The sequence below is a fragment of the Monopterus albus genome, unplaced genomic scaffold, assembly GCF_001952655.1.
Source record: "Monopterus albus unplaced genomic scaffold, M_albus_1.0 scaffold177.1, whole genome shotgun sequence".
Classification (NCBI taxonomy): Eukaryota; Metazoa; Chordata; class Actinopteri; order Synbranchiformes; family Synbranchidae; genus Monopterus; species Monopterus albus.
The window spans coordinates 753,676-778,557 of NW_018128057.1; the positions used below are offsets into that span (position 1 = coordinate 753,676).

The window sequence follows — 24,882 nt, forward strand, 5'->3', positions numbered from 1 at the left end:
AAGAGTACTGTTGTGTGCAATAGATTCTGTTTTTGCATTGAGTTGTGTTACAGTAGTGTACATGCAGAATTTACTATAGATTTATACTCTTCATATGAAACTCTCAAATCTAAATGCCTAATCCTCTGCAGAGATCTAAGAACATCCATTACTGTAAAGTTTCAAAAATATGCATTGGCAGTTATGAAACAAAGAACCTTCTCACAAATTGAGCATTGTGTTTTCAATTGTTTTGCTGTAGTGTGTAATGATGTGTATAGTGTTTACATTTTTGAAAGCTTCGAGCTGCTCTTTTGGTGTGAAAGTTTGAGTTTTGAAGTGAGAAGGTGTGGTTGTGTTTATGTAGCTTTAGAAAAGGGTGTTGTGTTTAGACATTGGGGAACATGGAGGAAACGTTTGTGAAATGTGTTTTAGCATTTGAGAAAAACTGTAACATACTGCGCCTACGCTTTAGCAGAGGACAGCGTTACGTAAGCTACAATTTACAACCATCAGTTGTCAAGCTGTCCAGTCAGAAACATAAGTTTTGGACAGTTGTAAATTTTGACCTGTCTGAGGATCTCCAAAGTCTTCAAGATTCATCTTCAGGACTGTGCTAAGGTAGACAAAGACGTTGACAGCTCCTTAAACAGCCTGACAAACTGAAAATTAGACCAACAGCGACAGAAATGATCCACTGCCACAGAAGATGCGCGACAGACTTGACATTCAACGAACCATCAAAATAAAATACAGTCATCCACTCAGGAGCCAGACTGGCAGGCTGCTTCCTCAGTCATCAGATGCATCAGTGCTGCCCACACCAAAGCACATTCAGCACTGATTCATCAGTCACCGTGAGTCTCCGCTGTCTGTACCGTCTACAGAGGAGATCTGATGTTTGGACCCTGGGCGACACGTCTGGCATGTGGTGACTGTGAGGTTTGAACTCTAGATGGTGCTGTTTGCAAAAGGCCAGCACACAGTTTGCCATCAGGCTCATTTCCTCCAGACAGTGGCTCCATGAAGACTCAAAACAGCACTTGTCTTTTCTTTGGACAGTGAACCCGACAGTTCACTGTTCATCCTGAGCGTCGGTCCCTGACAACCAGCTTGCTCAACGTGGCTACGAGCCTACAGGTGAGGCGACGTGGTGGCACTGTGTCATCCAGAGAAGTCTGACTCAATTCACGCCGACACTGTATTCAGAGCTTAGATTGTATTTCAGCCCACATTAGCACCAGTCCACTGACTACGTGGGTTGCACGATGTAAGTTCTCATCCCGAGCAAACAGCCTTTTATCTTCCTGAGATATTTAACCAACTACCACGATACAACAGCCTGGAGAAACCAAGAGAACTAACCTGAGGTCTCAACAGGAGAAACAACTGTTGTCCTTCTCAAAATCTGTAATAAGAAGTTACAACTGCTTGAAGCAGCTCTGCACAAACAGGCTCCAGGTTTTCAATGCGAGTCTTTGAATCTCCGTTTTTGCTTTATAGCACAATGTTATGAAATCAGTAAAAGTTTCTAATTTGAGCAGATTCATTCGTCCATCTAGTGCGGCGCTGACAGGCCGGAGAGCAGCTACAGTATGCGTCAGCCTCTGACTCACTGCAACATGAGTGTGTAATTGGAGAGGTTCACAGACCCCGCTCAGAGCTGCACAACAAGGCACAAGACAAACACAAGGCAGACACCCAAAAAACAACCAACATCTTTTTCTGACAATGACACTTCAAGAGAGTTTCACCACAGAGGGTCAACAAAGAAAGTCTGAACGCTGAGAATCTAGCTCACAGCAGCAAATAACAATACAAAACAGCAACCGTGACAGAGCAACAGCACAGTACCTTGGGGTGAGGCATGAAGAAATGTATTAAATCTGATTCTCACATAAAGGCCTGTAGCACAAATAAACTAATTAAGAACAGTAAGACCCTACGAGGAAGGGGAAGAATTGTGCCCTCACTGGTACCAAAGTCAAAATAATATATCGATCTGGTTTCTACTCTGCTGTTTTCCATCTTCAGCTTCTGTCTGCGAAACCTAATGGTTCTTGCAGACTGTACCAGAAAAAACAAGGATCCTGCCTTTATCTGCTAGAAGGCTCCTAAAATGAAATACCTACAGGAAGTCATGAGTTTTATCAACAGTTTGACACCCAAGGAAAAAATGTGCTGTGACACAACACACACACACACGTCTCCACACAACAACAGACAATATCACAAGGCTCTGGATGCTCTGCCACAGAGGGCAGCACCATGACAAAAGTTACACGGCGCTGCTTTATAGGACTGTGTCCAGAAATCGTCCCCACTGCATCCTCTCGCTTTTATGTCCGAACTATGTAATGAAATGGTGGAAGACTTCAGCACAATGAAATACTCACTGTGTGATGTCTGGACTACAACAAAGATGGCACAATATCCTACGTCTAATGTGTGAGTGTTACTCAAACGTACTGAGCAAGAAATGAGGGACATTCCAAATAAACACACGGTTCCAAAGAGTTGCTTCTCCCTCCAGTTCAGAATACAGACATTTAACTTATTACTAAGTAGAAAACATGTAAATGAAATGAAAACTTTCAGCAACACTCCAACATAAGATGAGACTCACATGGATGCTCCGGAGCTTCTTCCTGCCTCTCTCCAGTCGGCTCAGCAGTCTCAGGTGCCGCTGCGCTCCGTCCGTCGGCTGCAGACTTCGGCCGTCAACCGTCTTCCTCAAGGCCGCACGGTCACTGGGCCACGCCGGTGGAGCACCGCCTCCCTCAGCCAGGGGGAGGCTCCTTGCACCTCCACCCGCTGCTGCTATACTCCTCCCCGACCCAGGAGACAGATTGGGTGACCACAGCTCCTGCTGCACAGAACCTAGGCAGGAGAAACCAGAGAGCAGTGCCGTTACTGTACACCATACACACACACACACACACACACACACACACACACAGACACAGGACAGAAAGGACGTGACACACGCGTGTGAGGGTTTAAATGACAGAAACACGACACTAATAAAACACACAATGGACCCAACATCCTGTGATACACACGTTTAATGAAAACCTCTGAAACATGCTGCATCCTTTTTATGAGGCCGGATTCTGATGAGATACTCATCTGTCATGATAATGGTTATGTCTGTTAACCTGCCAAACCTGTGTCCAAATCAACCATTCTGAGCAAAACGCATCAGAAACACAGCACTCGGAACAAAGACAGACTCCGTTTACAGTCCCACGTGTTAAACATCAGATTATTTCACATATGACACTTGTCCAGTCAGAATCAAGTGTGACATCCAGGACAATCTGGCAGTAATGCAATCATACCACGTGTGTGTCAATGCCTGTTTGAGACATTCACCTCTTTTTTTAATATTGTCCATTTCTAGGATTCTATGTTGAATTCTTAAAGCATGGGCCAAACACTCAGCCAGGTGAAACAGGCACGTTTCTAGCCACCTGCTTTTGTGCACATTTCCCGATTTGTGAAAACAAAATCCAAATGGAGACACGAGAAATCTAAAAAAATCTTCAACTGTTCTCACACTTAGCTGAAGCAAAATGTGAGCGACTGCAGAGGAGACAGACAGTGAACCGATACCAACATACATGATGCGAGTTAAACAGCAGCAGCGTGCGTGGATCGATGAGGAGGCTGGAACATTCCTCACATCAATTCATGTTCACAGGGCTTTTCACCACAACAGCAGTGGATGAAAACGTGCTTGTACCAGTCAGTTGGCACTACCCTGAGATGGAACCCCACGCAATGACAGAAAGTGAAAGCAGCAGCAGGAGACAGAGGCCGAGGCTGACGGGGAAAGGAGACTTGACTAAAGGGATTTTGTCACGTACGACTTCAAAGTTAAACTTGAGCACTGCTCTACAGTTTCAACACAGGACCTCCACCTTGTTCTGCTCCTTCAGCTAGGCTGGTTTCACGTTTCCATTCATTTAGAGTGTGTGTGTGTTGTCAGGTGACAGGCTACAGGCCGTCTGACCACCCGAGCTGCTGCATTAAAAGTACATGAGGAGGCTGAGTGGAAGCTGCATGTGTTACCACTGCAAACATTCTGCATCAGGCAGAAACAAGGCTGTGCAGGTCTGCTACAGCTACACCTCTCCTCTCTGTGGAGGCCGTCACACCTGCTCCACCTGAAAGCAGCATCACACAGGATTCTAGATGCCGCCGTGCACCTGTAAAGCCCAGAGGTCTCGCAGGCATCGTCGTTGACTTTCAAACCCCGTGTGGAGAAACTGTTTCTGCGCAGTGTAGTTAGGTCCTGTTCTGACCAGTGGCATTCCACTGCTCCCACTACACGTGTGCTAAGCTGACAGTTCACTGAAGTGCAGCGGTGAACACCAGAGACAGGGCCCAGGACCGGCTCACTGTGCCATACAGCAACTCTTACTAAGAGCGATTTTAAGCTTCTGTCATGTGGCTTTAGACCATTAGTAACACTGTGGTCCTGGTTTGTTTGCATCAACGCAGGCCACGTGATGCACATGTCTGACAGCCATGCTGTCTGTAGTACGATCTGCTTCATAAATGTTTTGACATGCGACGTGACCATCCATAAGACAAACTCCAAGTAAACAGATAACTGTGTCGATAACCACCTACCGATTAAATATGAAAACCCACTTCTTATCTCACTAACTATCACCAAGAAAACAGTCTTTCTAAACTGGAAATCTAAAACTTCATTACACATCAACCACCGGACCAACCTTCTTATAGAATATATCACACTAGAGAAAATATCATGCACCCATAAGAATAATACACCAACCTTTACTGACACTTTGAATCTGTTTCTAACAACTTTTGACTTAAACCAGACAACTGAAGCAGAGGCCACGCACAATCCCACAAACTCCTAGAAATATAACAAGCTGCTTATTACTTCATTATTGTTACTGTTATTAGTCTGTAATGTCCATGCTTCTGTTTTGAATGTCACACCTATCGATCAAACTAAATTAACTGAGAATATTGCCTACCCCGTTTATTTTCCTCTTCCCTCTCTATTCTAATCATTTACCGATCTGTTCATTTCATTTATTTTTGTTTTATTACTACAATCATCCATGTTCTATCAAACTGTCTTTTCATTCCTTTACATTTATACCCCCTCCATTTTCCTAATTTATTTGGTTTAATTTTATTTTCCCTTAAGTAATGAATGCATAGACTTGGATACACACACACACACACACACACACACACACACTACACTTTCACACAACTTAATACCCTCAATTAATAATCCCTTCTTCTTCTTTTGTTAATGTCTGTTGTCTCATGTACTATGTTATGTGCTTTGTCCTGTAAATGGGTTATTTTGTGTTGCAATGAAAATTTAAAAAAAATTGTCCCCTTTGACGGTACAGACAGCGGAGACTCACGGTGTGTCCCCTGCTTTCATTTCATTTCATTTCTAACTAGAGTTACTGCCTCATGGTTGGTGTTCACCGGAATTGGACAGACGTGAGGTCACAGTGACCTTTGACCACCAAAATCTGAGTTCATCCTTGAGTCCAACTGGACATTTGTGCCAAATTTACCTTCCTGAGATATCTCATTCACTATATGGGACAGACGGACAACCTGAAAACATGCCTCTGGCCACGACTTTCGCTGTCCACACAGACATAATAGGTGGGGGTTTGTGCTGAAGGAACGAGAAAAACAGCAGTTTTAAAGGTCTGACCTGACTGCTAAGGAGCAGCTGACAGGAGACAAGTGTCCTGTTTAGTTATGAGAAAGAAGAGACACCAGAAATTACTACTTGATTTACGCAGATACTTCAGAACTATGGAGTTCCTCTCTGAACACCAAGCAGAACACGGCAGACATATCCCTGACAAGGCTGCATTCACTCCAGGTCAGCAGGACAAGGAGAAACCGTCCCTCGACCCCATGTGGGATCATCGACACATCATTAACATGGATAAAGTCACATGGAAATCAAGCCTGCATTAGATGTTTGTATTCATGTATTTGGAGCAGTTTCCCAGGTTAGTCCAAACACAACTATTTAATAAGCTGAATTAAATGAATTTGCATTAATATTACAGGTTATTTAGATCCCAGAGCAGGTGGCTCTGCAGCCAATTTGCCACAGGTATATCGACATTAGTTAGGAAACGTGTTTCCCTGTACAATGAAATTCTTACATTGCCATCCACATGAATGCCACAAAATACAAGTGAAATATAAAGTAAATAAATAAGTAACACAAAATCTAAGGCACTTTAAGCAGCAAATGCAGCAATATAATAAAAATATATAAGAATATAATAAGAGAATGGAGGCAGTATGGGAGCAGCATGTGCTGCAGACAACTGTCAGGTTTGCTCGGCTGCACCTGCCTCTCTTCGTTTTCGGTTCCTGATTATGCCACCTTGCACACCTGCCACACATTTCTTAATCAACACCAGCTGCATTCACTTAGTCCTTCACCCTACTTAAGCCCAGCTCACTTACCTTCCTCTTACCAGTTCATCCATGCTCTCAGGCCGACAGCCAGTGCCACTATCTCCTCCTCAGTAGTGTGTATTTTTGATATCCAGTTTTTGTTTTCCTCGCATCTACCCACTCTGTTACTCCTCTCTACCTTCCCCATGAACAGCTACCTCCGGACCATTTGCGCCTCACCATCCTTCCAGCCTCCACCAGCCAGGTCAGTACAGTCATCAGACTCAATCTACTCATCGCCTGTTTTTCTACTCTGTCTCCTCAGCCGCTCTCCACCTCCACCGACCAGCCTGGGAGTGACCCTAGCGTCCACAGTTACTTACCTCATTCTCATTCTTCCATGGACTGTTTTGCTAGCTGATCGACACCCGGTTATTCTTATTCTCTATTATGTTTAGTCGTCCTTCTCACTGTCACTGTATATATCTGTATAGCACAAATAAATTCACTTGCACTGAAGTCAGCCATCTGGGTCTGAATTTTTCGCGCACTCACCCTCCAGTGAGTGAGCGTTCCAAACAGTCAATGTGCAAACTGAGAATGTAAAATATGATTGATCCTTTAATTGGCTGGTTTAAATTAGTTTTGATGATCCAGGTGACTTTTGCCATGAGATGAGCGAATGTTTAAAGCTCCCCTCACAGACTTGGACTTTACACACAGGTCCATGAGTCTGTAGCCGACTCTGACTCCAGAGTCCAAACGGAAAATATGTTGACAGATCGGGCAGAAGCAGGTCTATAAAAACATGACCCTGCTGATTTACTTTCATCTGATCTGCTACAACTACATCTGTGTTAACTATATGAAACCTCGACATACAGTCTGACTGGGGCGAGCGCCCAAGGTTTTAGGTGAACCCTGACCAGACTGGAACTGATCTCCAGTGCACACAGCTGGAGCCATGGCTCCCTCTGGTGGATGCCACTGAAGAGCTCCCATTGAATGAAAAAGCTGCTGAGTAAATGTAGATCTGTGGAGCTTTAGCCAAACAAACCTGAGGTAGGAAATGAACCTGAATTACAGGAAGCTGCAAGCTGAGGCAGATTAACCAGGTGTGGTGTACACACACACACACACACACACTCCTCTACATGGTGGTTAAACTGGTTTACTAGAGAAACCACACTGTAAGCTGGCGGCCACAGACCTGTGGTTCCCTACCTATGGCTTGAGACTCTCTCAAAGGGCTGCAATATAAATCTAATGGACATGAAATGATTAAATGCATATTCCTGTCTCTCTTTCAGCCTTTTTCTTGTGAATCAGTGGAGCTTCTACAAATGTTCATCTGACAGTTTGAGACTGGATCTGATTTGTTTCCAGCAGGAAGCTCATTATCTTTCTCTAGAAGGGTCGAGCTACAGGACGGTACCACTGAGACAGGAAGCAGAGCCTCTGGACAGTGTAAAGACCCACTCTGCGGGTTTGTGTGTGTGACAAACATTCCTGACATGACATGTACCACCTCACACTGACCCTCGTGCTGCTAGCACACTGGTCACTCACCACGGCCCACACCAAGGATGGTTTCCGCTACAGGAGCTCAGTGACCAATATAAGCTAAAGTGAAAGGTCCTAGCTCTGTGTCATGCCTTTCAGTGTGGTTTACAAACCAGAGGGTTTTGGATATGCAGTAAATCACTGCAGAGGAGACGCTGATTTCAATGGTTGGACACAATTTTGTTTCCATTCTTTTATGTTAAGCTTGTTGGCCAGTGTGTTCAGTTATGAGATAGGCAACGAGGGCATGTACTGTTACATGAACGACAGGCCATGTGTGCACAGAGTGAAGGAGCCTGACTCCGGACTAGGGACACACTACCTGAACGTTACAGGACAACCTACCATTTACACAGACAACTGCATAACAAGGCAGCAATTGGAACTAGGATTCAGCATCAGTTCCACCAATTTAGGTTCAGGAACAAAGACAGTGGCTGCACCTTCAGTGATGGGCTGTGAAGCTCCTGCAGTGGCAAAGGCCCATCAGTGTCATTCAGATGCTCTGCTAGAAATCAACTCTTCATAAGGCTGTGACTCAACCTGGCAGTCAATTCAGAGGCTTCTACTGTTGAACAGTTTCTAATATTTTGTCCATCACGGTTCGTGCATGGAGCATCACAGCCAGGGAAAGTCCTGTCAGGCACCTATTAAACTCCCATGTAAATGCTCCACCTCCCAGCTACTCTCACCTGCAGAGGTCCAGTGGAGTCCTCCAGGACTGGCAGCCAGCCTCCGACGTTTCCTGATGCTGACCCCGCTCTGGGAGGCTGGGTCTCCTGCTGACCTCCCCGAGCTCAGCACTGCAGCAGGGGTGGAGGAGAGGGCAGGGAGAAATGGCATCTCCTTCCTCAGTGTGAAGGGGAGGAAGGTGGGTCCCCTCTCCAACAAGCTGCAGGAGTGAGGAACAGAACATTCAGTGGACGAGGTGTTTGCAGTTACACAGACTACTGAATGTAAAATCTCACACCTAAAACATGCCACCAAGTCTGTGTTGACTGAAAAGGATATCAGTGGGTCAGTTGCTACCAACTGGTCGGAGCCAGAGAGAAGAACGACTAACATACAAATGAATAAAGAAGGGGAAACAAGCCTGCAGCTCAGGCTGATCATCCGGCCAGATCACAAGCTACCGAAGCCCAAAGTGATTTTTCGCTTAGGTTTTTTCTGACTGTCAAAAGGTGTTTTAATGCAACATAATTCAACTTGACCGACTTCATCCTAGTAAACTCAGTTCAGATGCCTGAGAGTACCTCTCTAATGTACGCAGTATTACTGATGTGAAAAAGCTGAAAATAGACTGAGCCAACATCCTCCGCCTGCAGAGCACACCTCCTAAAGGTGAGCCTCAGTTTAGACATGCAGGAGTAGAAGTGCCAATGTGCAGCATCTGCTGCTCTTTGACACCTGCAGACAATGAGAGGGGCATGCATTAGCTCTCAGACATGCTGTCTGAACACGGGCCTGAGGCTCAGAGAACACAGAGCACGTTCAGGACAGAGAGGAGCCTCCCAGACCTACTGTATGTTTCCACTGCCCCTCCACCTCTACAACACAGTCTTAATGACCACACTTCCTTATATTAGCAGTACATTTCCCCCAGTCTATAAACACCACCGTTTCCCCTGGGACTCCTGCAGACTCTTGGCTTATCTTTGCTTACACAACTGCCATCACCATGGTGACAGACAAATACTTTAGGAGCTGCAGCCACAGAGGAGCAATGGTTCTGCTCAACTGACCCCACGATGAACACATCACTGTTTTAGGTAAGTACAGCAGCAGAGCTAAAATCCCTCTAGTCCGACAGCACCACGTAAACACCTGCAGCCGTCACCGGCACAGAGGCATCATAGAGAAAAGTAGAAAATTGTCACTTTGAAGAACGTAAAATCAGAAAATATTGGCAGGTTTTACTTGAAAAATGACTTGTATGATCAGTTATCTGAACAGTTGCCAATTTCCTATTGATTGACAAATCAACTAGCTGCTGGAGATCCACGTAAAACTCAGATATATTTGATGTATCTGCTATGGGCCTTCACAGCAGACTGATAAAAGCCTTTGCACAGTCTGAACTACCCAGTAGACTCAGCTGGGATTTTTGCTGGCCTTACCTGAGCGGCGTGTCTGTCTCTCCTGGCTCACTGCAGGTAGAGCAACGGGAATTGGAGGCCGGGGAGGAGGAGGAGGAGGAGGAGACCGGAGGTGAGTTGGAGTAGTGGCTGGACGTGTGTGAGGAGGTGGAGGAAGAAGAGGAGGAGGAGGAGGTGGTGCTGATGCAGATGGAGTCCTGAGCTCTGGGTGGGAGCAATGAGGATGGCATACACAGCCATGCCTCCAGGTCCGAGAACTTGGAGTAGCTCAGCATCTCCAGAACGCTGCAGGAGGAGAGATTTGGTCAAACCAGAGCCGCAGGTGTGAAGCTGACTTCATGTGTTCAAAGCAGGAGAAGTGTAAGGTTTAAGTGTAATTTAGTGCACGTCCTTAACCTAAAACCTGCAGCAGGTAGACGTGGGCGTCAGAATAGTCTCTCATGTGGTCAGCTAGCGGCAGAGCAAACCAACATGGTGGTGCTCAGCTGCATCCAGGGATTTCTGATGTTAGCAGGCAGCTTTTCCATGGAATTCAGGTTCCATAATTCAATACATATCACTGTGATTTCCACATATTAATAATATGAAGAATGAAAGAAAACGAAGCGGGAGCAAAAACCTAAAACATAAACCTTACCTCTCCTCTCCCCCTCCTGGGCTGTCATCTTTCTCATCTGCGGTTTGGAATACACAGGAAGTCCTAGAGTCTCGTGATGACAGCAAAACACCGGTGTTACCAGAATCCACAGACATGTTCTGCCATATCTGTGGATCAGGAGAAGGACAGAGTCTGAACACAGAGCTGCACCAGGACTGATGTGTTTGCAGCTGGTAACCGATACATGAGGTGAAATGTCCCACAAGTACGGAGGACAAACAAATGTGCAGGTCAAAAGGTGGTATACACAGACAGATTGCAGGTATACAGACATAAGGACCAGTTCAGTCAGCACCAAGCAGGGTGCCTTAGGGCTGTCTGGCATGGTAGAGATAAATGGCACCCAGTGCCACACTACAGAGTCACACGTGAGCAGCTCATTCATTATGTAAAAACTTCAGGGTTAAATTATCAGATGTACCCCGAGGCGATCACTGAGACTATGGGGTGATGTTTTCATAAACTGACCGTCCGGCAGTGTTTAATGTATAGAGGTCAGCATATTATCATGCTTACATGGCTGAGTTCACTCAAAGAAGCAGAACTCAAAGAAAAGACTATTCAGATCATCTTTAGTTTGCAGTTTCTCCTCTTTAGGCATTTTCAGCTAAGTCATTAGATTGTTTAGCTCTTTTTTTTCATGTATATATCCCACTTTATCTGCGTTCACATGCATCCGAGTTCCAAAAACAGGTATGAGAACCGATTTCACTTCCTGTTCCGACACCTGGGGCCAGATACAGAAAACTGTGCGGCTCCGTGATTAGAGGTGTGTGCACGCACGAAGACCGGGCGGAGTGCGCGCTGTTTGGTTCAGCTATTTAAATTTGTGCTCCTGGAATTTGGCGCACGTGCACGAGCTTCTTGTCCACTCCCATCTTTAGCCAGAAATAGACGTAGACACGTATTTAACACGTCGTTTGCATATAGAAACTGTCTCTGAACCGTAGGGTATGAGACATGGCAATGCACGCTGAGGAGGACGTGCTGGTTCAGTGCGTGTGGTGCAGACGCTTGGAGAGGTGGAGAAAAGAAAAGCTGATTTATTTGTTTCTCAATTCAGGGTTTATGGCCCAGGTTGTCACTATGCCCACACAGATTAAAATTCACCTAATCTATGACGTTTTCACAAGGTCTCAAGCCGACGTTTGGAGTCTTCTTCAACAGGGTGATGATGCGCTCCGTGACGTCACTCGGCTGTAGCTGGTTGACATCTGAGCAAACTTGATTTTCAGGACACCTTTCTAACACCGGCGGCTTTCAGATGTGCTACAGAGAATCGAAACTAAACAAGAAATGCCAGTGAAGACATGTAGATTCGCTTCAGTTTCCAGTTTTATGTTGGTCACATTAGTGACTGGCTGACATGCCCGGTGGTTGGTTGGACCAGCAGCTGGCTGGTACTGGTACCGTTAGCAGGGACTGGTTAACCAGCTGGCAGGGACTGGTTAACCAGTTGGCACGGCCTACCGGCTTGTTAACTGACTGCCAGGTTACTTTAAACAGTGTCACGAGCTGGTTAGTTTGCAGCTGCTAACTGGGTAGAAATACTGCCACAACACGCGTGAGGTTAAGGGATCGTAGTAATTTGAAAACTATCTGGGACGATCTGTCCAGATATTAAGCCTGAGTGTTTCAGGGCAGGAGACAGAGGAGAGCCCACACGTGGCTACTGTTACGGCCAGTTCGTTAGCAGAAGCGACGCGGCAGTAACAACGTAGCTCCAGGTTACACCGCCTGTCAGCAAACGTCCCGGGAGCCCCCGGACTCCCTCTTTGTCCCTGGGACGTCGGCTTCGGTGTTCAGTCGGGGCCCATCCGGTCAGCTGTCCTTCACTTCCACAACACACCAGTAATGTGCGTGTCGGACTCGTCTAGAGACTTACAACACACAAAGCACAAGCGAAGCTGCTCTCACTCAAGTCAACTTTACCGTCTTTGAGTCTTCTTCTTCTGCAGAAATAATGTCGCTTCTCCTCCTCCTTCGTCTTTTCCTCCCAGAGCCGAAGCATTCGCTCAGAGTGGTAACGTGTCTTTGTCCTGCCCCATGTAAAACAGCCCAAAAATAAAGCGATCCAGGCGGCATTGTGAGCTCCAGGCAATACAGCGAAAACTATCTTTTATTTGGATTTACTTTCACCGGGGATGCAACGGCACCGACCCAAAAATAAAGCGATCCAGGCGGCATCAGGCTCGGGTTTCACCGCGGTTCTCTAACCGCACTCACGCCCAGTCCTACATGCGGGGGCGGCCGAGCCCAGCGCCGGCCTGCTCCGATTGGCTGGGCCCAGTGGAGGAGTGGACCAGCACACGACCTCGGAGCTTCTGTTTAACTCGGCCGACCAAGTAGTACAGGTAAAATGTACTCAGGTACCTCAGTCAGTCTTTACTGCCAAGTATATCACAAAGGACGGGGTGAAAAAAAACTATTTCTCCATTTTCTCACTTCAGTTGGAAAGGAAAGAAAGGATGGACACAAATGCAAAATTAAAAATAAGTAGAGACAAATACGGAACACGGGAGTTGGAAAATGACAACATGAGGTAAGGAGGACAAAACAGAAGGAAGAGGAAAGTCAAGCATAGGAGGAAGGGAAGATGAAGAAAAACAGAAGGGTGAAGGGAACTGTAAAGGAAAAAAGGAAGGAAAGGAGAAAGGCAAAATGGAAAGTGAACAAATGTTAGAAAGGAAGGGCAGAAGATGGAAAATGGATGTGCAGTGAAGGAGGAACATAATAAAGGGGAATAAAAAGGAAGGACAGAAGGAAAAAGAGGAAGTGAAGGAATGAAGAAAGATGTAGGGAAGAGGAAAAATTAGAGAGGAAAGAAGGAAGCAAATCTGGAAAGGGGGTGACAGAAGGAATTAAACAGGAAAATGAACGTAAGAAGAGGAAGGACAGAAGAACAAAGAAAAGAAAGAGAAACCTTGTCTGAAATGTAGGAAAAGTTGCTCTGAAAACAGTTTGAGGAGCAGAACTGTCTCCATGTCCTAAAGATTTGTGGCTTTAGGTTTCTGTCTGGGGCCTCCGTCTGTACCGGACGATAAAAAGAAGCTCCTGACGTTCATGCTGACAGTTTGGAAGCAGCGATTACTGCAGACAGGAAGGAGGCTGTTTGTGCTGTGAAGAAGCCGGTGGTGTAATTATCTGCACTTTGGATAAACTGGCAGCCCTGTGCAGAACTAATGACAGCCTATAAGGACTGTCTGTTTGGATCCACCTGTGATAGATCCCAGTGTCTGTGCTCCACACCTCAGGAAGATGAGCACAAACCTCCACCCTGCTGAAGAACCTTCTTAGAGGTGCCCTTGTGTCATCTGGTTTATTACCATCCCCTGAAATTCCTGTAACTGGTGGTTTTGTATTTCCTGTGAAGCACCTTGTAAATTTTGACTGGCATCATGGAAATAAATATATTTCAAATGTATTTATACTTGAGCTTATAAATAAAGAGGCGTGACTTGTACGTGACAGTTGTTGCCGGCGTGGAGGCATGAAAATCAACAAGCTGACAGGCAGGTGACACTTTTTCTCAATCTTTATTCCTAAAATAGTCCTGCAGTTTCTTCCACAATAAAGTGATTTTGGCCATATTCCCACAGTGTTGCTGTGTTTTCTGATTCACGAGTTTCTTATGATGGCATTTGTGTTAAGAAGGATGATGCTGGTGATAAACATTCAGTTGTTCATCTGGACCGTTGCTGCCATTCCTTCCTGCCCCACGTCATGTCAGTGTTGTCACAGCAGCGAGGGCTTCGGCTCTCTTTCCTCGGGCAGAATGACTGGTGTCAAGGATGGCCAAGAGTTGGACAGCAGTGAAAGCTGGAGACAGTACTATAGGCCTACAGAAGGAAACAAAGGTGATCATAAATTATACTGAGATGAAGCTCAAGAGGCCCATGAACCAGACTTCAGCACACCAGCAGCAATACTGCAGTTAAGGAAAGGAGGAACTTTTCTGTGAATACAGGAAGTTAGCACACACATCCCTACAGTTACAGGCAGTGTGCTGCTGTATATGATGGTTATTACATGAACTACAATACAATTAGTTTAAATGTAGCTAATCTCTTAAGAACAAATCAATGATGATTGATAATTAACATTAAATTACTGGCATGGTTTTCAGACAGTTGCATCAGAAAATACAATGGACAAACTAGTCAGTCTTAAGTGGCCAGCGTCGCAGCATTTCAGACAAAGCTTGACACTTCGTCAAAGAGCCAGACTATACTGGTTCCTAAAACTTTCCCAGTAGAATCACATCTGAGGGTATAAGGAGGTAGCTGCCTATAACTGCAGCTTGTCATTACTGGGGAGGATTTGGGGTTTTGTCCTGAATTAATGACATGTAAGAGGGAGGTCTGCAGGGAACTCTGTTCGCAGGTTCATGGTTGTCAATTACTGAGTGAATTTCTGTGTTTGGAGCTTTAATATGTTTCAAATACGCCACCTTAGTGTGAGAGGTTCAGCTCTGCTCCTGCATCCCGGGGTTAGCACATCGTGGCCTTCAAACACTGGCCTTACATCACATACAGTAGAACAGACCTGACTGCACACCAACGTAGTTCAAAGGAAAATAAAGTCATATGCATTTTACAGAGCACCATCAAATTACAAAAGAAAACAAAGAATCGTTTTAAAGAAAACAAAATACATGTCAGTCACCCAGTAACAGAGCTCTCCTGACTTAGCCCATTTGAATGTAAATACATGAGAGGACATATATGTTGTATCTGGCATAACTTTTGTTTACGAGAAGGTTATTTAGTCACAGACCTGATCCAGGCCTCTGGAGTGTTTTCCAATCATGGATGAGTCAGCGTTGGAAAGATACATTGACGAGTTCATTGCCAAAGTGAGTACAGACTTGCTGATTTTGATCTTTATATGGGATGTGTTGACAAGAAAAACAAAATCAAATATGACCAGCCGGATCCTTTCAGACCTGATCTGATGTGTGTAACTCACTGCAGGAACTGCCACAGCTGGAGGAGTCCCTCTGTTTACTGCCTGATGAGCTCCTGACACTGTGCCAGGATGACACAGGTACATTAGCCAAGAAAATCATCATGCATGTGGGGAAAGTTTGAAAGATGCTCAATGAACCAACATGAACCTGTACTTCAGCAGACTTGGGACTTGATACCATCTTTGTCAGTTTACAGCCACAGAGTCATCAGTGCTGAAATCTGGAGGACCTGACACAGACAAGAGACAACGTCAGTAACGCTGCAGGTCTTTGGTTGATTTCAGGTGAACCCAGACAAACAGCAGAGAGAGAGAGAGGAACTGTTAGCACCAGTGTGGACTACAGCTCCCAGAATCCCACAGCAGCAGCTGAGCTCCCAGGTGGGTCATCCACGCTGGAGCAGGGGGCCTCCGCCGTTTGTCCCATGACCCTCGTGATGCCTGTGAACCATGTGACGGAGCTACCTAAAATAATCCCAAAGATAACGTAGGTCACCACACGGGTCTGAAGCTCTTGATGCTACACGCAGTACTCACTGGGTCACCTGATCCTACAGATACACTGATGAGCTGTACTATAGTTTTAATACTCCCTCCTGTTAAATCTGCAGTCCTCAGTGTTGTGCTGCATTCAGGTGTTGTTGTAAATGTCCATTGCGTTTGTGTGCAGGAATGTGGTCGCAACAGCGAGGCTGGGCTGCAGTTTGGACCTGAACTTCATTGCTCACAACACCTGGAACGTGGAGTACAATCCACAGGTGCGCACACCTGCACATACCTGAGCCATATGAACTGTTCTTAGTGAACACTCTATAAAAACCATCCTGGCGTGGAGAAAGGTTCAGAACAAGATGCTGCAGCAAGTTCAACCTAGAATGTCACAGTTTACTATAAATATTCCTGGTCCCCATAAGATAACTCCTCATGGTTTGTGGAGGAAACTTTAGCAAGGATGTATTACCAACTAAGCAACGTGGGCAGCTACATCCCGAGGGTGCTACAGACGCTATTTGTGGCTATACACACATTTACCTTATAGACCTGTTTTGTAGACATGTCAAAGTCTAGTGTTAGTATCTTACATACTACAGTTACACAGTGGATGCTTCTAAATGACTCTCCTGCTCTCAGTCAAAGTGCAAGCAGGCGAGGCATCAGAAAGGCAGATCAGAGGCCCACAGCAGTCATCCAACTGTCCACTCAGTGACAGCTTCACCACCCCAGAATAGTTCCTGTTACATGTATACAGAGGAATTTATCATTGGGTCCTAATGTTCACAGCCAATCCTACTAGCTGCCCACTTCATGTCCAGCACCTCTGCATGCCTCTTGAAAAACAAGCTGGTTTACTGACTTTCCTGATTAGCAGAGTGGTTCATTTAGCCTCCTGTTGTTTCAGTGGCCCAGCAGGCTCATCATGAGGATCCGTAAACCACGAACCACAGCGATGATCTATAGATCTGGGAAAATTATCTGTATAGGAGCAACAAGGTCTGTCTGCATTTATCTCCAGTCATACTAATGCTACAAGTCAGTTTTCAGCATGACGCAGGAGGCCTCTTCACCTCTGTGTGTTTGAGCAGTGAGCAGGAGTCACGGGTGGCGACCAGGAGGTTCGCTCGCAAAGTGCAGAAGCTCGGCTTTCCCGTCTCCTTCCTGGACTTTATGATCCAGACCGTGTCCGGCACCTTTAGAACCTTCCCAGTCAGTTTGGAGCAGCTGTCGCTGGCCCACCATCAGAACTGCAGGTCAGCAGACACTGGCTGGGGTTTCATGTGCATCAGAAAGTACTGCTGACATTTTCACCTACTGTTGTGCTTTCCCACCCGATTCAGACATCACACTGTTATATGGCACATTGTCACTTTTTATTGAGACCATAGCTCACTAGGGCCCTAGACACCTACTAGTAGGCTCAGTAGGTTGTTATCACGCCACAGACCTTCATTTATGCACAAAAACTTGGTCAGGGTCAGGAGAATGTCCTGGGTCGGGTTGAATTAAATGCCTGCTTGACGTTACATGGCCTTCGTCATCACCTCGGCTGACTCTCCAGTAACAGTGCAGACTGGCTGCTACAGATTCGGGGTTTCTGCTGATGTGAGCACCAAGTCAGGTTTTGTGTTCCTTACTGCCCACAGATATGAACCAGAGATCTTTCCTGCTGTCTTCTACAACCTGAGACCTGGCCTCACTCTGAACATCTTTGCAAATGGGAGCATGACTCTGAAAGGTAACTACGCTGCCTTTACATCCACACATCCTGTTTTACGTATCATGGGGTGAAATGCCACAGCAGCTCATTTTGAAATTGTCTATAGACAAAGTTTTTAAAAGTCTTGTGTTTAATTCCAGGAGCTAAAAATGAAACTGAAGTCTACGAGGCGTTTGAGACGGTCTGTCAGATACTGAGCCGCTTCAGGAGGCAAAGAGAGACCCATCAGACAACAGCAGCTCCTGTTTGCTTTTACAGCAACGGTAGAAAATAAACAGATTGTTTTAGACTGTGTTTCAAGGAGCTGAGCAAAAAAACTTGTTTCCTGTTTAAATGGTCCTGGCTCTCAGGGGTATTTGACAATAACCTTGGTGGTGTCAGACACTGAAGTGTCCGATGTCTGATTTTTTTTACCTCTGTAAATGCAGCTTCAATTCCTGTAAGCAAGACACCAACACAGCCAGGGTTAGAGAATAACTCCTCAGCAGCAAAAGAGGCTGATCAAGTACTGTGAGAAATGGTAGTTCCCCTCAGCACCACTGAGCGTCAGTGTGGCTGCAGCTGTGACACAGAAGGGTTTAGTGACTCATCTGTGATATCTGTCACATCTGTGGATCGCTGGTTCAACAACAAGACAAATTGGACGTTTGTTTTTAAAAGACACCAAGTAAATTGTTTAAAGCTTGAAAATGAAATGAAGCAAGATCTAAGACTGTTTGTGAAACATGTCTTCATTTAACCAGGCAAAGGTCTATTGTCCATGAGTGTAGCAGAAAATACTGCAAAAGACAAAATCAAGATGCATAAACAGGCATGATTTCCCTAAACTAATGTTAAATTAAAATCAGTCACACTGGATGAGAGACACCATTTTCCAGATGCTTACAATTGACAAAGAGCACAGCTGGATTAAACCACATTTGTGCGGGTCCCTTAAAGAGGGCCTGACCCACCAGAGCCAGCTCGCTGTGCATTATGTGTGTGTCACGTCACCTTCAAGGAAACCAATTAAACAGAACATTTAACCTTAAACCGTGAAGGTAAAACCAACCGTGACACAGAGCCTCCCGTCATTCCAACCTCAGCTGATATCATAGTTTCTGACACATCGGTCTCTATACAGATATATGTATTTTTGAAAGTGACATTTTTAAAAGGTGGGAGTTGTATTACATTGGAAGGCTGAACAGTGAGGTCTGCACATCATCACCTACTCATTCTGAGTGGGCAGAGAGCTGCTGTAACAGCAGCCCCATTATAATTACTGTAGGTTCATCTTCTACCGAGGCCACTGTTACAAGAAAATCATCACGGTTCACTGACCCCGGGCCTTGTGAGGCCTTAGCTGACTTTACCTGGTCGGTGATCCGGGCCGTAGTTTTTATGTCATGTTGAATTTCAGATGTGAATCTAAAAGATAAAGAGAAGTTCCAGCTGTCACATGAATGTTCAGAGTAACATTCACTGACCTGAAGAGCAGAAAGTCTCAGACAGAAACAAACAGCACCAAATGTCACCTGCTGACCTCTGAACTAGAAGCCCTTCCTGGCTTGCTCTCCAGGGCTGCAGCCGCTGTGTTATCACTGGGCAGCAGGAAGTGAGGTAATCCTGCCGCTGACATGTTGAATCCCACATGAAAACAGCAATTTATGGGAACGTTTCCTCCCCTGTCCAGAGCTACAGCTCCCTCTGTCTCTCTGAGTGGTGGCGGGAGTAATCACAACCCTTATTTAGGTAACAGTAATACTGCAATCTAAAAATACCCTACACAAGTAAAAGTCAGAAAATAAAATACCAACATCAAGAGAATCTGCAGTGCTATTAGTAAAATGTACTTAAAGTATCAAAAGGAAAAGAACATAATGTAGAAAATGGCTCTTGTGACATATATTAATGCATAATTAATACTGATCTATTAATATGTAAGTAGCTTTTCAAATTCTGCAGGTCATCAGGGTGAAGCACATTTTAGGGCTGCAACTAAAGATTATTGTCAGTAATTGTCATGTCAATTGTTTTCTCAATTAATTGTTTAGTCACTGAAACATCAGAAACCATGAAAACTGCCCATCACTGTGTTCTGCAGGCCAGGACAGGTCCTTGTTTTGTCTGACCAACAGCGAAGAAGCTAAGAGAATGTGCTCCCATATAAGTAGACACCTGGCTGTTTGTTTCCTGTTTCAGTCAGAGGTAAACCATCACCACCTACAACCTACAACCCCAAATCAGAAGAAGGGACGGTATGTAAGGTCAAAACTAAAAGTGAAAATAGTGATGTGTAAATCATCTGTGTCCTGTATGACACCGAAAACAATACAGCAGCTCATTATTTGATGTGAGACCGATCAGGTTTATTCTTTGTTCAAAAGAATAATCAATCCTGATGCTGCGACACATCCCAAAAAAAGCTGCAGGTGGAGGACGGCCGGTTCATGTACGAGGAAGTAAACAGATGAGATGAGAAAGTGGGCGGGGCAATCACCTGGTGGTTGGACTGACAACACGACATACAAGTATCTCAAAACAGTACTATACAGTAGTACCTGAGCATACTTCCCACTACCAAGATACTTTTCTTTCTTTCTCTTTATCCTCTCCCAGTTTCTTCTTTAAACCAGGACGCCTGCAATATTTCGCAGTAATTTTGGCACGAGATCTTGATTCTCACTTAACAGCATCGACGTGTAGCTGACACCCACATGTTGTGTGTTCACGGTGAAGATGTCTGTCTCCCTCTTCCTCGCCGACAGTTCACAGGGATGAACGCAGGAGGCTGAGGAGGCTGTGTTTTCACTGCTGCTTGTTGGTTTGTTCACAGAATAACTCAAAAAATAACAAATGGATCTGGATGAAATATACCAGACTCCAAAGTCTGATCTGGATCCAAGTCATATTCCAGATGTGGTGACACAAAATGTTCGCATTTGTAGGCCTCAGGGAAAACTGGCTGCTGTGAGACAACAAACAAAGCTGCAGACTTGCAACATGTGAGGTACATGAGTTTCTCAGCCAAGACATCCTGCAGATCACCGCCTGCCATGTTGGCATCTCTGCCCCCGGCTGTGTTACCACACAATAATAACAGAGCAGACGAGACTAGCGTTTACAGGTATGTTGGATCCAGATTCAGGAGCTGAGGCTGGGACACCCTGTGTGTTCGTGGGATGTGTGTGCAGTCGGTACCTTTCCCTCCAAAGATCCAGCTCTTGTGCATGCTGGTGGCGAAGAAGGTGTGTGTCACCCAGACACCCATCAGCAGATCTGTGATCACCAGGTTAATGACAAACAAGTTGGCCGGCGTCCGCAGGCTGCGGCTCCTGTAACACACACATTGTTTAAATCACGTGACCTGGACAGTTCTCACACCAGTGGATCCTGAAGTCCCAGACCAAGCACACCAGGGACAGACAAACGGTAAAGTAGGGCAGCTTTAGCCAGCCGGCTCCAAGCTCCCCGACACATTAATTAACAGGCTGCAAGTGAGTGAGAGCTCTGCAGCAGGCGTTCAACTCCAGCTGCTAGATGTGTTTTTCACATTTGCAGTTCGAGTATTCTTTTCTCTACTGTTACTTTGCTGTTTGCTTCTTTGAATACTGTTTTTTATATAGACATGCTTTATTATTTTTTTTACTACTGAATAATGCATCTTTTATTTTTTTCTATACTGTTATTGTTCTCCTGGTCCGCAGAGGGTCACGGCACGTTTTCCCGTTCTCCTGGTCCGCAGAGGGTCGCAGCCTGTTCTCTTGTTCCATGGCCCATTCTCCTGGTCCGCCCATGGTCCAGGCTCCAGCTTCACTTCATTCACACGCGTACGGAACAAACTAGACCTCTGCTATCTAGACTCATCAGGCCTCCACTGTGTGTCAGATACTGGACATGAGCTGCACAAGCAAATCTACCTGATGTAATTTTATACTTCAGGAGTTTTTTAAATCAAATGTCAGACTCGGGCTCAAATAAAAAGTCATATTCTCACTGAGAGTGTGTGATGAATTTCTAGCCTCTTGCTCTTTTTCACTACTGCTGCCAAAATGAATTCAGTCATTCATCTGATCAATAAGTATCCTGTGGCCTGTATGGTCCAATGATATGTCAGTCATAACATGTGGCATCTCAATACCTGACCCGATATCAAATCTAACTAGCAGCCGTGACAGCTGAGGGAGGAGCCCTCATAGAAAGATATAAAATTAATGTTTAGGTGTTTAGCGCCACTCGTACACAACACAAACTTTATAAACAGAGTGTGTACCGATCAGTATGACTCATTACTCGGCTCAGTATCATTTACATGAGCACAGCAGCTTTTCAGAAAATGAGTGTAACTAGTAAGAACACATTTCCTTTGTAGTGTTAATACCCCAGTTCTTTTATTGGACAGATCTGAATAACGAAGGAGTCCGTCTTTCTTCATTTAGTGCTGATTTATTTAAACCACAAGTAAAATTACAAACACGACCCACATTGTTCCTTCCTCCAGAGAAGCACACACACACACACTGTTTACTGGAGAGAGGAGCCCTGGCCGCAGAGCCTAATACATTTATCAGTTTTTGGGCTAACCCCTTACACAGACAGATAAAAACATCACGAGATGGAGCTCCAGCTGCATAGACCTGCTGGCCATAACAAAATGAAGAATTTCAATGTGTGTGTGTGTTGTCACGTGGTGTGTAACTAAAACATTCATTCAGACATAATATACCAACACAAGATTTAATACAAGAAAACAATCGGTGTCATAGTACACTTTTCAGAATCAACACTGTCTTCTAACCTTGAAGCAAAGCCAACTAGAGCAGACTGAATCTTACTAAACTGCATTACTAATACATTTTGATTCAACACCTTGGAATCCCGCCAGAGGATCTGGAACATGTCGCCGGGGAGAGGGACATCTGGACCGTCGCCAAGTGCTGCTCCAGGGGGGTTGGTTGAGTTTTTACTTAATAATGATAATAATAATAATAATAATAACTGAATTCAAAAGATGTTACACTTCAATAAAACAACATTATTTCCAACAACAAGCTGAGAAAAATAAACAGAACAGAACAAAACAGAAGCACCTCTGATATCTCTGACTACCACTGGTGCTCTTGAAAGAGAAAAATAATCAGAAGCATCAAGAGATCTATGCTGTGTATAAACCTTAAAGTTTCTCTCAATCACCACAACCAAAAGGTTTCTCTCCTGTGTGGCATCTCATGTGGTTCTTAAGAACCCCCCCATAAGCAAATCTCTTCCCGCAATCACCACAACGAAAAGGTTTCTCTCCTGTGTGGCATCTCATGTGGTTCTTAAGAACCCCCCCTTGGGCAAATCTCTTCCCGCAATCACCACAACGAAAAGGTTTCTCTCCTGTGTGGCATTTCATGTGCTTCTTAAGATCCCCACTGTAGGCAAATCTTTTCCCACATTCACCACAACTAAAAGGTTTCTCTCCTGTGTGGCATCTCATGTGGTTCTTAAGAACCCCCCCATAAGCAAATCTCTTCCCGCAATCACCACAACAAAAAGGTTTCTCTCCTGTGTGGCATCTCATGTGCTTCTTAAGATACCCCCCTTGGGCAAATCTTTTCCCACAATCACCACAAATAAAAGGTTTCTCTCCTGTGTGGCATCTCATGTGCTCCTTAAGACCCCCTGGTCGGGCAAACATTTTTCCACAATCACTACAACCAAAAGTTTTCACTCCTGTGTGGCATATCATGTGGTTCTTAAGATTCCCCCGTTGGGCAAATCTTTTCCCACAATCACCGCAACTAAAAGGTTTCTCTCCTGTGTGGCCTCTCATGTGGAACATAAGACTCCCCTGTTGGGAAAAGATTTTCCCACAATCACCACAACTAAAAGGATTCTCTTCTGTGTGGACTCTCATGTGCATCGTAAGAATCCCAGGTCGGTGAAATCTTTTCCCACAATCACCACAACTAAAATGTTTCTCTCCTGTGTGGCATCTCATGTGCATGTTAAGACCACCCTGGTCGGCAAACATTTTCCTACAATCAGCACAAGTAAAAGGTTTCTCTCCTGTATGGACTCTCATGTGCACCTTAAGACCCCCCTGGTCGGCAAACATTTTCCCACAATCACCACAAGCAAAAGGTTTCTCTCCTGTGTGGACTCTCATGTGCATCCTAAGAATCCTTCGTTGGGCAAATCTTTTCCCACAATCACCACAACCAAAAGGTCTCTCTCCTGTGTGGTGTCTCATATGCACTTTAAGACTCGACTTCCGTTTATACCCTTTCCCACACTCAGAGCAGCTGAAACAAGTCTGTCCAGCTGAGCTCTCGGCTCCAGGCTCCTCCTCTCTGTCCTCAGTCTGACACTGAAGAGGCTGTGAAGACTGAGGTCTCTCCTCATCCTCTTCGGTTTTCACATGGACACCAGTGGACATGAACTTGGTGTCATCAACCTCCTCCAGTCCTTGCAGCTGCTCTGCCTCCTGGCTAGTCCAGAGTTCCTCCTCTTCCTCTTTCACGTGTGGGGGCTCTGGGTCCTCCTGCTCCAGACTGGTGCTCTCCTCATCCTCTTCAGTCTTCACATGCACACTAATGGGTGGGATCTTGGTGTCATCCGCCTCCTCCAGTCCTTGCAGCTGCTCTGCCTCCTGACCGGTCCAGAATTCCTCCTCTTCCTCTTTGATATGTGGGTTTTCTGGGTTCTCCTGCTCCAGATTGGGGCTCTCAAGAAGGGGGGCCTCTTCTTCAATCACCAGTAGGTTCTGGACATCTGCAGGGAACAATAAACATACATTATGGACAGCTGTGACTTTATACTGACACTGATATCACTGGTATCTTTCCTGAATGTCAGTGAGATCACTGATGATTCCTCTGCAGATCTGCACCAGTTGTAGTGCTGTCACCAAGAACCAGTGGTGGAAGAGGTATTCTAGTTCTAAAATGTGAAAAAAACTAAAGGCTGTACCCAGTTATGAATTTTGTCAGCCAGCTGTT

The 24,882-nt window shown here is 45.3% G+C and overlaps 3 protein-coding genes and 1 long non-coding RNA gene across 4 annotated transcripts in view; 1 reads left to right on the top strand and 3 right to left on the bottom strand.

Moving 5' to 3' along the window:
* Window positions 1–12,809, bottom strand: part of ankfn1a (ankyrin repeat and fibronectin type III domain containing 1a) — an 85,371-nt gene extending 72,562 nt beyond the window's left edge. Inside the window, exons 1-5 of the mRNA XM_020616706.1 lie at window positions 11,842–12,809; window positions 10,711–10,838; window positions 10,095–10,358; window positions 8,670–8,869; window positions 2,606–2,859 (exon numbers count right to left, since the gene is read on the bottom strand). Coding sequence (XP_020472362.1) covers window positions 2,606–2,859; window positions 8,670–8,869; window positions 10,095–10,358; window positions 10,711–10,826 — 834 coding nt within the window. The 5' untranslated portion in view covers window positions 10,827–10,838; window positions 11,842–12,809. The remainder of the gene's footprint in view (window positions 1–2,605; window positions 2,860–8,669; window positions 8,870–10,094; window positions 10,359–10,710; window positions 10,839–11,841) is intronic.
* A 2,633-nt stretch (window positions 12,810–15,442) lies between these two features.
* On the top strand, window positions 15,443–18,223 carry LOC109969637 (TATA-box-binding protein-like). The gene is made up of 8 exons (XM_020616670.1): window positions 15,443–15,586; window positions 15,705–15,777; window positions 15,985–16,186; window positions 16,370–16,457; window positions 17,099–17,190; window positions 17,283–17,447; window positions 17,841–17,932; window positions 18,055–18,223. Exons 1-8 carry the CDS (start codon window positions 15,539–15,541, stop codon window positions 18,186–18,188), a joined length of 894 nt encoding a protein of 297 aa, XP_020472326.1. The 5' UTR covers window positions 15,443–15,538; the 3' UTR covers window positions 18,189–18,223.
* LOC109969638 (uncharacterized) lies at window positions 15,787–21,613 on the bottom strand. The gene is made up of 3 exons (XR_002276283.1): window positions 19,440–21,613; window positions 19,270–19,324; window positions 15,787–15,929 (listed from the first exon to the last, which is right to left on the bottom strand). It is a non-coding gene; the product is annotated as an uncharacterized LOC109969638 (long non-coding RNA).
* A 1,282-nt stretch (window positions 21,614–22,895) lies between these two features.
* On the bottom strand, window positions 22,896–24,833 carry LOC109969634 (gastrula zinc finger protein XlCGF57.1-like). The gene has a single exon (XM_020616664.1). It carries the CDS (start codon window positions 24,318–24,320, stop codon window positions 23,082–23,084), a length of 1,239 nt encoding a protein of 412 aa, XP_020472320.1. The 5' UTR covers window positions 24,321–24,833; the 3' UTR covers window positions 22,896–23,081.
* Window positions 24,834–24,882: the final 49 nt, after the last annotated feature.